The sequence below is a fragment of the Heteronotia binoei genome, chromosome 15 (assembly GCF_032191835.1).
Source record: "Heteronotia binoei isolate CCM8104 ecotype False Entrance Well chromosome 15, APGP_CSIRO_Hbin_v1, whole genome shotgun sequence".
NCBI classification, from domain to species: domain Eukaryota; kingdom Metazoa; phylum Chordata; class Lepidosauria; order Squamata; family Gekkonidae; genus Heteronotia; species Heteronotia binoei.
In genome coordinates, this window is record NC_083237.1 from 65412438 (window position 1) to 65424806 (window position 12369).

Sequence of the window (12369 nt, forward strand, 5' to 3'; positions counted from 1 at the left end):
CGTTGCCATTTCTAAGACTAACAACCAGTGCAGTGTATCTGTGCCGGCAGTTGCAAGTCAGGCAGGTACCAAGATTACACCCCACAATTATGAGCTTCCTTCCTTTGGAAGAATCGGCCAAATGTGATCTTGGGATCTGTCTACACGTTACAAAGGCCTCATGTTTGTTGGGGAACGATACCAGGATTCCGTATCAGTTATGTGATAGAAGTTTTATTGCCTGTGAGACACCTACTGGCTCTTCTCTGAGCAACCACAACCTACAGGGAGAAGTGGCTGTAGCCCCACTCCCCGCTCTTTGTGCCCTCACGCGGTCCTATGGAGCTGTTTTCAACTGCACTGTAAAACAAAAATCACAACTTTTGTGGCTACATGGAAACTTCACAGCACAGCCAATAATATAATACAGCACCACTGCGTTTTATAGGGTTGCCAAGTCCAATTCAAGAAATATCTGGGGACTTTGGGGGTGGAGCCAGGAGACTTTGGGGTGGGGCCAAGATCAAGGCTGTGACAAGCATCATTGAACTCCAAAGGGATGTTTAAAGGGACAGCACACCTTTTCAATTCCTTCCTTCCATAGGAAATCATGAAGGATAGGGGCACCTTCTTTTGGGGCTCATAGAATTGGACTTCCTGGTCCAATCTTTTTGAAACTTGGGGGTTATTTTGGGTAGAGACACTAGATGCTATACTGAAAATTTGGTTCCTCTACCCCAAAAAACAGCCCCCCCCCCCAGAGCCCCAGATACCCGCAGATCAATTCTCCCATGATTTTCTATGGGAATAAATCTCCATAGGGAATAATAAGAGTTCCCAGCAGACATTTCCCTCCCCCCGCTTTCTGACAACCCTGAAGCGGGGGGAGGGCCTCCAAACCGGGGGATCCCCTGCCTCCACCTGGGGGTTGGCAACCTTAGCGTTTTATGTTTTTTAATGTTCTTGGATGCCACTTCAGCCCGTTAGCTTGTGGAGAGGGCAGGATATAAATATGATGTAATAAATAATGGCTGTAAGGAGCAGTTTGAGAATGTGAAAACCATGCTTGTGAGGGGACTACAGGCACTTTCCCCTGCATGTTATAGTTGGAAACAAAACAACCAGTGTGTGGCCGAGGCCCAAACTTCCCCTTATAAACAGTGATACAAAGTCCTTGTGTTGTCCCCCAGAAAACACCAGGGGTGGCAACCGTGTGGCTGTGGGTCAGAGCCAGCCTCTGGGTCTCTTTTCCTACCCCTCCTACCACTGTTTGAAACTCTGATTAAAGTTCCCTTTTCTTTCAGTTCCCTGCCTTTTCTGCCTTGTCTTTGCAGACTGCAGCATAGACAAAGCTGCAAGGAAAACGTGGAACAGACTCTTCATCAAAGCTGTAGGAGAATGTGGAGTGGATTTTCCATTAAAAACTCTGTGCCCAGATAGATAGGCCATAGAGACTTTGATGAAAGATCCATTCCACATTCTCCTTGCAGCTTTGTGTTGCAATGTTGTTTCAATGGAGTGGAGATCAGTTTTCTTTCTGCATTCCTATATAGACAGCCGGCGCTCAGGCTTCCTGGAGTTAAAAAGGTAAAGGTAGTCCCTGTGCAAGCACCAGTCATTTCTGACTCTGGGGTGATGTTGCATCAGGACGCTATGTCTTTACAAATAAAGGGTTGACAATTTGAGCCAGCTTGTTTCTGCTCAATGAACCTGACCTAGTGAGTACTTTAACCTGGGAACCCACAGCCAAAGGGGCATATTACACCAGAGAGCCTTTGCCCATCTGAGTGAGGCAGGGGGAGTAGTTTGCAACGTCGTTTCATTGTTTTCCCAGGCTCTGAGCATTTTATAATTTTAGTTGTTGCTGTTATCTTTGTGCTTTTCCTTGATGTTTTATTTTAAAAATTGTGTTGTCAAATCCCACTATCCCCCCACCTTTCCATTTTAAATGAAACGTTGCAAGAGTTTTAAGCATGTTTGTATTTTAAGTTAAAAAAATAGTATCTTTGTGACCTTTCTGTAGTTTATATCTGTGGTGTACCTTACATTTTACGAGACACATGGCCTGGCCCCACAAGTCCCATTTGTGTCAGATGTGGCCCTCCTAATAAATGAATTCAACACCCCATAGACTTCAGAATGCATAGCTGGAGCCTGAACGTGTTCAGCAAGTGGTGCTAAGACACTGCTGCTGGAATTTGATTCTGAAGGTGGAATTTAACCTTGAGCTTTGAGGCATACCATGATGTGTTAAAATCTTTCTTTGCTGCTCCTTTCTTGGTAAAAGGTTACTCTGATAAACGTTGTGGAAGTAACCCTGCTGTTCCTATGCTGAGTTTTTTGATTTCTTGCATGACACAGGGCTGCAGTCACACACTTTCAATGCACTCCCCTACTGATATTCCCTCTGAGTTAGCGTGAGATAGTTCAGTTTTTTAGCCTCTGGTTCACACATTTTTGTCTTAGCTCAGGAAAAAAATGGCCCCCGAGCCAACTAATCGATGCAGCAGCTCACAACTTTAATGCCAGTAGCTTGCAAAGTAGAATTTCTGCTCACAAGCCTCCACGGCTTAGAGTATTGTTCCCAACTGTATTTTACTGTGTGAACTGGCAAAATCCAGCTTGAAAGTGCACTATTTAGTGCTGGCCATAGACTGTCTAGCACTCTAGGCAATACCAACTTCTGGCGCTCCCCCTGCACTGATAATGTCACCTGGGGCACTCCATCCGGTGCCCCCAGAAGGCTGGTGCCCGAGGCAAGTGGCGGGGCCATCCGTTTACTGCATGTGACCACAGCAACACTTTACTGAAAGTTTCCTTTGATGTTAGACTTCTCCACATGTTCGACTTGCTCCTGACTTTCTTGGGAGCTGATCTACAAGCACTGGGATTGGTTTGGGCAGGGTTCTTCACCTCTGCCCTCCCTCGGCATTCTGAGTTGTGGCGTCAGTTTATTTAAGGCGTGTGTGGAAGAAAATAATCAGGGCTTTTCAGGGAGGGCACTGTCGTTAGTGACATCACAGCATCCTTTTTGTTGTTTTATTGCTTATATCGATATCATGGGCGCATTTTTAAAAGGCACTAAAGTATCGATATACTGCTGTAATGATAAGCAGGTTGTGTGAATTCCCATCACCATCACCAGTGGTCTGACCTAGCCTCAGATCGCAAAGCATGGAGGCACACCATCCACCAGGCTGTCTCTTCCTTTGAGAACGCACGCATAGCTGGTCTTGAGGACAAAAGGAGATTGAGGAAGAATCGCGCTGCTACAGCACCAACCCCAAATCAGACTTTTCCCTGCAGCCACTGTGGCCGGATCTGCCTGTCCCGCATTGGTCTTGTCAGCCACCAGCGAGCCTGCAACAGACGTGGACTATTGCACCCTTCTTAAATCTTCGTTCGCTAAGTCAAGCCAAGAGAGAGAGTGAATTCCCAAGTTTCATTTAAACCCCAACCCCCACCCTCCACCCCAAAAAAACCCTAGTCTCAAGTGTTTTCGCTTGTGGAGAAATGCCTTTTTCCACCTTCCCCACCTAGAGCTATTCTGCTCAGGGCTCAGTTAAGGAACCTGTTTTCAGTCTAAGAGCCAACCAAAACAGCGGTGCTCACAGCATTCCACCCCCCTCCCTTCATTCTATCCAGTGACAGCTGCAGATTCATTCCCAAAATAAAACGACGGAGCAATTCCCAAAATAAACCGAGAAAGGATAAAGCTGCCTTGGTAGGAACTTCCGTTGCCTCCGGAAGAGTGCCACAGATCAAGACTTGGAGCCTGGGGAGGAAACCAGCACTGAGATGAGATTTTAAAAATGGCCCAGCCACACATCCCTTCTGCTCTCGCCTTTGCTGACAGTACCAGCACAAGGGCATTGCAGCATCCCTCCCACACTGGGGTGGTGTTACTACAGAGCTACTGCTATTTTACAGAGTGATTAAAATGTGGAATTTGTTGCCAGAGGATGTGGCGACAGCCATAGGAATAAACATCTTCCAAAGGGGATTAGCTAGATTAATGGGGGATAAGTCTATCAATGGCTCCCAGCCATGGTGACGGAGGGGAACCTCCACCATTCAGCGGCACTAAACCGCAATCTCAGAGCCAGGAGGCAACAGCAAGGGAAGGTCTTGGCCTCCATGCCCTGTTGTTGGCTGTCCAGAGGAATTGGTTGGCCCCTGTGCAAGACAAGATGCTGGACTAGGTAAGCCACTGGTCTGATCCAGCAGGGCTCTTATGTTCTTATGTACGACTGGCGTTAAAAGCAGAGCAAGGGGTCAGTTTGATTAAGCAGATCCTTAGAGCCTGACCCAGTTGAGGCTCAGCAGTCTTTCAAACAATGGTTCAGGCTTGCTCTTGCAAGAGAAAAAAAAGTGGCCTGTTGTCTGTTTTGCATGTGGTTTCATTCACTGGCTCTCACTGCTTTGAGAGGACTTAAAGCCAAGCATTGCTTGAGCCCCATGGAGAAACGCCATTTTTGTGCGGGTTTAACCATCCGTGAGTTAGACGGGAGACTATCAAATTCTAAGTAGGCCTTGGGCTAGTCTCCTGCTCATTCCCCCTCCCCTCCTGTCTGTAACCAGTAATCTGAGGGCAACTCCCTAGAGAGGACAGGAAATCCCTTGAGGTTATGAGATCTTTTCCAGAACGGTGCAGGAGAGGCAGTTCCTGGGTGTGAATTGCTGTTGATATTATAGAGCTTGGAGCAGGCAGCCAGTTGGTTGTTGGCTGGAATCACAGACAGAGGCTCCTAGGCCAGTCAGTGGCCATTTTGGGGGATATGTTTGACCAGCTTACCCCAGGAGTAACTAAATAAGGTGTGTCTGCCCTGCGTATCAAAGAATCGTTAAGAATTGGAAGGAACTCCTAGGATCATCTAGTCCAACCCCTTGCACAGTGCAGCACATTCACAAATCCCTCCCCCTAAATTCACAGGATCTTCATTGCTGCCAAATGGCCATCTAGCCTGTTTAAAAACCTCCAAGGAAGGAGAGCCCACCACCTCCCCAGGAGGAAGCCTGTTCCACTGAGGAACCACTCTAACAGTCATAGAATCCTAGAGTTGGAAGATACCTCCAGGGTCATCTAGTCCAACCCCCTGCACAGTGCAGGACATTCACAAAGACCTCCCCCTAAATTCACAGGATCTTCATTGCTGTCAGATGGCCATCTAGCCTCCATCTAAATAAGGCATGAGAGAGAAAAGAGTTTTTGGCTATGTTGTTATTTCTTCCGTTCACTCGATATGCCTGTAAATAGTTTTAAATACATCTTTTAACCATTGAAGAGTGAAGTCCCTCTCTACCATATGGTTCCCCCAACCACTCAGAAACAGTAGAAGCAGGTCAAGGAATCCCTAGGGAGAACAGTGGTAAAACAGCCAGTTGCCAATACTCTAGGGGAGTCTCACAGCCGGTTCTGTGTCACTAGGGAGCTTAGGAGGCTGTCCTGCCCAAGCAAAGCCTAAGAAAGGGACAGTGGTGGCAATGATACCCTGAGGCAGGGAGTAGAACGGCTCTTTCAGGTCAGAGTCCCAGAAGGGGTGGGCGGAGGTGGGGCCCACCAGGCGTGGTCCGCCACAAGCCCCAAAGTCTTTATTCAGAGCTGTTCTCTCTGGCCGATCCCCTCCCTCAAGTTCACGCGTGACTCTCCTCTGTGCCCCTGGGGTCTCCGCCCCTCAGGATTACTACCTTCTGAAAACCCCTGGCCAGCTGAGGCAACCAGCCGCTCCCTTCAGCTCCTATTGATAACCAGCCAGCAGGACCCGGAGTCTTCTGCAGTGGGCGGCGTTGCTTGGGATGCTCTGTGCCTTTGAGGCACCCACTGAGCCAATCAACAGCAGAGGAATCACTGCCCCCCCCCCCACATTTTAGGAATCCCCATGGATGAGATTCGAGCATGCCTCAGGCTACTTAAGTTCAATGGTGTTTACTTAGTCATCAATAATCAAGGCTGACGGACATCACATAGATGTTCTTGACCCATCCCCACAAGAACAAACGTCTGGGTTGCTTTTTGGTGGCCGAGGGCCGAGGCAGGTGTCCTTGGCTCTGAAGTCAACTTCAAAATGCCTCCCTGGCTTTTACATAGTAGGAATGGATCTTTTTTCTTCTCCGCTCCAAAGCAGCTGTTGACCACAGAGAACATTTCAAGCTTTCCCTTCACCTTTCTGTTTTCTCTTGAAGCGGCTAATATAAATAGAAGGAAGGGGAGGGGGGGGGGAGGACGTAGCCACCGTACAATTCTTTGGTTACAGACACTGCCACAACCAGTTAGCCTGAAATCTGGACAGCAAAACGTGTACACATGATTTTTGTTTCAGTGCTTCGAGGAAAACGGAAGCAGTCACTGATCCTTGCTGAAAGAGTCAGTTCCTGCTTTGTAATCCCATGGCCAAGTTTGCAGGAGGGCTCCTTCTGCTGAGCTGGGAAGAGGTGGGAACGGGTGATGGGGTGGCACTTGGCCCATACTGCGCTGAGCACTCCGTGGGGGGGGGGGCAGCAGGGAGGAGGCCGGTGGCTCTGCAGCTACCGCTTCCTCTCCCCTTTCTGTGTCCTTTTCTTCTCCTTCTCCTTGCGCTCCTGCTTGGCCAGCTTGTCCTTCTCGCGCTGGAGCTTGTCTTGCTCTTTCTTCCGCTGCGACTCCCCCCGCAAGTGCTCCCTCTCCAGCTTCCGGGCGCTGACGACGTCTGCGAGGTTGGTGTTTTTAAACAAGGCTGATGGGATGGAAGTTGAGGAGAACAAGACACTCGATGGCTACACTTTCAAAACACCCTCTCTTCCACAACACACCTGAGCACCTTTCTTTGCACTTCTCTTTCCTGCCTCAGCCTGGGGGAGGGAGCATCAATCTTGGCCTCGGAGGCTTCTTGTACTAGTGGAAGTATTCTTTTTGAAGGATCAGTTGCTATTACTGATTTTTCTTCTGTAAACCACTTTGAGTAATTTTTTTTCTTAAAGAAACGAGGCCGTATGCACATTTTTCCTATACAAAGAGAAGTCTACATGGGGCTTTTAAAAAGAGAAATGCCACAACAATGAAGCAGTCTGCACGATACAAGGGAATTATATGCATTAGTTGTTGGCGCTGCTAAATAGGGTTGTTGCCTGGAGATCTCCCAGAATTACAACTGTTCTTGTATACCCTTGACTGAAGAACGGTACACTCCTTCTATCTGGCAGAGGCCCCACACACTGCAAAGACCCACCCAACTGCCATACCCCTTCTTTCCCCCGGAGATGCTATTTCTCCTCTCAAGTCAGATCTCCCTCCTGACCTCACTGACTGTGCATGGCTTCAAAAACCCAGCCCGGAAAGGATACACTGCTCAGAGCTGATGGTCATCACTGCTGCCGCTGCCCCAGAACCGTCTTGAACGTCAGCCTCGGTGGGGAGAGTTAAGGACATGCAATACTTTAATTACTACATGAGATAAAGAGTACTACATGAGATAAAGATAAAGGTAGGGCACGGTGAATGGGCACCATGCTCAGCCCTCGCGGAAGGTATGCCAGGGTGTGAGGTTCCCAGTTCTGCCGGGGGGTGGGAATGTCCCTGCCCTGTCTTGCATCACCCTGAGCAGACCAAGAGGGAATGCAGTCAATGGACAGCCTGTTGCTTCTTCTGCCACTGGCTACTATCCTGCCCAGCCACATCCCGCCTGCTCTTTTCCAAAATCTGTTTGCAACTGCAAACAGGCAACTGGCTGTGCCTAACACTATGAACATGAAAGACCCCTTTCCCAGCCATCATGGATAGTCCATAAATATTTCTAAAGTCATCTATGCAGGCGACCAGCAAGACATCTTGTTCGGAGATCATTTATCTTCCGGCGACTTCACCCTACCGAATGGTGACTAGGGTGCAACTTTTTTGGCCTTTGCTGAGAATTTAGCTTATCCCGCAGACTCACTGCATACCCAGCCCTGGCCCAATCGACTGTGTCCATTCTTGCTGGCTCTTCATTTGAGACCCTTTGGGAAACGGAGACTTTGCCTGCTCGCCAAGCTCCCTCAGGCCCACAGGACAAAGAGGGAAGCCTTGTGTTTCAAGCCATCTTTTCTGAAAACCAAAATGAGACAAGACTGGCCAAGGGTGTCAGCTCCAGGGACAACCCAGCCAACAAAAGACGAAGAGGATTTGAGAATTTCTGCTGCTAAAAGGATATTCTTCTTCATCGGTCACCTCAGCATACTGGGCGAGGAGGGCGGCTTTCTGGAGGGTCTCCTCCTTGGAGACCTCCTTGGGCTTGACTACAATCTGTGCCTGTTTCTCAATCATGCTGGCGATGGCCTGGATCTCGTCTGCAGAGGGAAAGGGGGGGGGGGGAGAGAATCAAACAGGAGAGAGGCACACTAAGCAAGACCACCCTGCCAGCCCCTCACGCTCTCCTCCCTCCCTCAGAGGCAGAGTTTCCCTCCAAAATTTTGTTCTGTGACTGAGCAACCCCAAGTAATGTGGTTTTCTTCTTTGTCTTTGAAACACTGTCACCGAGAGATAACTTGGCTTTTAGACCAGCCCTGGAACCTGAGGGAAGAATCTCTTCAAACGGCACCGGAGGTGAGGTAAAAGTCAAACAGAACCAAAGATGTCATTTAAAAGACAGGGGAAGGACAGGTGTAATCAGGAGTTAACGTGGAGGCAAACTCAGTGGTGGTACAGATTGTAATTCTTTAAAAAAATATATCATCATCATCAGATTAGTTGCCCTATTCTGGCTCACACCAGGCTCTGGGCAATGTGCAGCATCCAATTTAAAAACAATACAGAAAAAAATTACAGCACATAAATTAATTGAAATTATAAAAGCTCAAATGGTGCCCAACAGATCTTTTTTTACTTCCTGGTCTACCAGAGCATCCTGCTGGGGCCGGGGGAGGGGGAAAAAGAAGGTGCCAGCTGAATGATAAAACTGTTGCTGCCCCAACTAAAAGCCTGGCAGAACATTTCTGCCTTACAGGCCCGGCAGAATTGCATGCGGTGCCGCAGGGTCCTGATGTTATCTGGCAGAGAGTTCCACCAGGTTGGGGCCAAGACTGGTAAGGCCCTGGCCCTAGTTGAGGACAACTGGACCTCCCTGGGGCCATGGAACAAAAGAGTGTTGTTCCGAGTGGAGCACAAGGCTCTTCCAGGGACATGGTCCCACAGACACATTGGCTCCAAACAACTCAAGGCCTTAACGGAATCTGATTCAGTACTCCACCTGGAGCCAGCAGAGCTGGCACGGTACCAGTTGAACATGTGTTGTCCATGGCATTGCCATCAGGACTTGTGTTGCCACATTCTGGACCCAGTGGAGTTTCCAGATCAGTTTTGAGGGAAGGCCAGCGTAGAACGAGTTACAGTAGTCTAGCCTGGAGATGACCGCTGCACGGTTTACTGAGGCCAGGTCAGGATGTGACAGGAGAGGGCTTGGTGAAGATGGAAGAATACCCCCTTGGTAATATGCATGGCCTGCTGGGCCTCCATCAAAAGGGAGGTATCCAGCGTCATGCCCAGGCTCTTGACGGACGGTACTGGTGTTAATGGTCAGAGCCAGAAAACTGCACCCCAATTCCAATCCTGTCCTCCTCCCCCCGCCCCTCATCCGCAGAACCTCTGTCTGTGCACGCAAACAAGAGCTATAGAAGATTATTTTCTTAGTTATTGAGATCTTAATATCGAGAGGCTTTTCCAAATACTAAAAAGGTAAAGGTAGTCCCCTGTGCAAGCACCAGTCGTTTCCAACTCTGGGGTGACGTTGCTTTCACAACGTTTTCACGGCAGACTTTTTACGGGGTGGTTTGCCACTGCCTTCCCCAGTCATCTACACTTCCCCCCCAGCAAGCTGGGGACTCATTTTACTGACCTCAGAAGGATGGAAGGCTGAGTCAGCTACCTTTCCAAATACTACAATGCGGCTTAACAGAGCTTCCTGTTTGCCCTCTTCTTTCCTTGAGGTGGGCACTTTCCTTCAGTACTTAACTCCCTTCCTTTTAGTTCCTGATTTCTAGCTCTTGAGGTGTCCCAAGCCTTTTCCTTCTGCCACAGACCAGAGACCTCCCCCTCCCCCCCAGACATCACTCTTCCTGTTTGACTGCGCAGGGATCCTTCTACTTTCCATAGAAGATGTTTCCCCCTTCCTTTGGCCTGATTGGGAGTCTCATCTCAATACCCAACAATTTTGGCCAAATCTCATTCCCAGTTCTTGTGCCTGTGGAAAACTGCCCTCGGCATAGGCTGAGACTCTTGCAGGCCTTCGACTGGACTCTTCTTCCTCAAAGCAGACGTGCAACAGTCGAGGTCCAGAATCGTCTCCCTTCTCCCCAATCAGGAATCTGTCAGATTATGCCCCTCCCACTCAGCACCCAGCTAATAAAAATTCCTGCCCTCAGCTGAAGCTGGCCATTCAGAGTGCTCAGAATAGCCAGTCACTCAAAGCCCTCCATTCCTGAGGAGATTTAACTTTTCACCTCTTGGTTCTCAGCGAGTGCAGCATTCTGAAGCCTGTTTTAAGGGCTGTCTGCCACAATCCAGGGCCAGATCCAACATGGCTTCTCTTCTGATCTACATGATACTGCCTAAATCCAGGCCTCATTTTCAGCAGCTCATAGGAGTGGGGCTCTGGAACCACTAAATTTTATTGTGCTCTTTCTTTCTAACCCCCCCCCCCCAAAAAAAAACCCTTGCTTTTGGGTTCCATTGTTCAAACCCCCTGTGAGAATTTTGCTGAACTCTTAGACTGGACAAACTTCCTAATATTCTCCCCCACAAAAAATGGGAAAACAGGCAAAACATATAAAGCACAAGAACACAAGAGAAGCCATGTTGGATCAGGCCAATAGCCCATCCAGTCCAACACTCTGTGTCACACAGTGGCCAAAAAAAAAAGGAGGTTCACAAGTGGGACTAGAAACCCTTCCACTTTGCCCCCCCCCCCCCAAGCACCAAGCAGATAGATGAAAATCTTCCTCATGCCACTCTGGCCACATAGGAGAAAGTAATTTAAAAAGCACGATGGGAGTGAAGTTTTATTAGGACAATTGTAATTCAAGAAGCATTTTAAGGCAGATGCTGAGCTGCTATAATTTAGTGCACCTTCCAGTGATGTCAGGGGTGAATGGCATGTGCAAATGAGTTGTGATAAAGAACCTCTGGCACCTCTTTTTCTACAAAATGACCCCTGCCTAAATCCATCCTCAAAACGTGTCCTTTCCATGCTGTCTTGATAAACAGAAAGGCCAGCCATCCCAGATGCGACAAAGCAAAAATGTGAGGGAAACAGCAGAAGATGGAACGGGAAATATGGACTTTTATTGACCAGATGCTTGAAAGCAACACTGAAAGCAATCATCAACCATAACAGCAATGTCAGAAGGAGTGAGATGAAATACCTTCTTTCTTCTCTTCGGTGCCAACATCCTGGGTCTCTGACCACCTTTTTACTATTTCCCTGCAAACTTGTTGCAGCACATCTTCATTCTGGTTAAGAGGAGAAAGATTTTTCAGTCCAAAGAGCACAGTTCATCCAACAGTGAAAAGACTGAGTTCTTAGGCACTCCCAAGGGGATGCTCAGAGAAGGTCTACCAGCCGGTCTCCCTAAGTCCTGTGGCAATACCCATGGTGAACTAAGAGAAAGCAGATTTGATGACGATGATGATACTGGATTTATATCCCGCCCTCCACTCCGAAGAGTCTGAGCGGCTCACAATCTCCTTTCCCTTCCCCCCCCCCCCACAACAGACACCCTGTGAGGTAGATGAAAATATTGGATTTATATCCCGCCCTCCACTCCGAAGAGTCTCAGAGCGGCTCACCATCTCCTTTCCCTTCCTCCCCCACAACAGACACCCTGTGAGGTAGATGAAGATATTGGATTTATATCCCGCCCTCCACTCCGAAGAGTCTCAGAGCGGCTCACCATCTCCTTTCCCTTCCTCCCCCACAACAGACACCCTGTGAGGTGGGTGGGGCTGGAGAGGGCTCTCACAGCAGCTGCCCTTTCAAGGACAACCTCTGCCAGAGCTATGGCTGACCCAAGGCCATCCCAGCAGGTGCAAGTGGAGGAGTGGGGAATCAAACCCGGTTCTCCCAGATAAGAGTCCACACACTTAACCACTACACCAAACTGGCTCTCCATATGACTACAGGTTCTGTCATAAGGAAACCAAAGCTGGTCTTCAAGTATGCCACTCTTGAATGCTGTTATCACACTTCTGGATTTTGTCTGTAACATTCATTTAAAAAGGTATATTTATACGGAAGACTGCGGTATAGCAAAGATGTTCTCTAATAAAGTTGGCACCTCCTACCCTTAATGTTAGAGGGTGATCGCTTTATTAGAGAGCCTAATCATTCACTGAAAAGACCAGTGCACACAACAGATGCACCTTCCAGCCCACAGCCTGGAGAA

The 12369-nt window shown here is 48.6% G+C and overlaps 1 protein-coding gene across 2 annotated transcripts in view; it reads right to left on the minus strand.

The window, feature by feature from the left end:
- Positions 1–5889: 5889 nt before the first annotated feature.
- The window catches only part of CCDC43 (coiled-coil domain containing 43), a 34886-nt gene continuing 28406 nt past the window's right edge, over positions 5890–12369 (minus strand). The window contains exons 2-5 of one of the 2 annotated variants that reach the window (XM_060256030.1): positions 11350–11437; positions 8145–8280; positions 7300–7364; positions 5890–6692 (exon numbers count right to left, since the gene is read on the minus strand). In XM_060256030.1, the coding sequence (XP_060112013.1) occupies positions 6505–6692; positions 7300–7364; positions 8145–8280; positions 11350–11437 (477 nt within the window). In that variant the 3' untranslated portion in view covers positions 5890–6504. The remainder of the gene's footprint in view (positions 6693–7299; positions 7365–8144; positions 8281–11349; positions 11438–12369) is intronic. The other variant, XM_060256031.1, reaches the window with a different exon arrangement.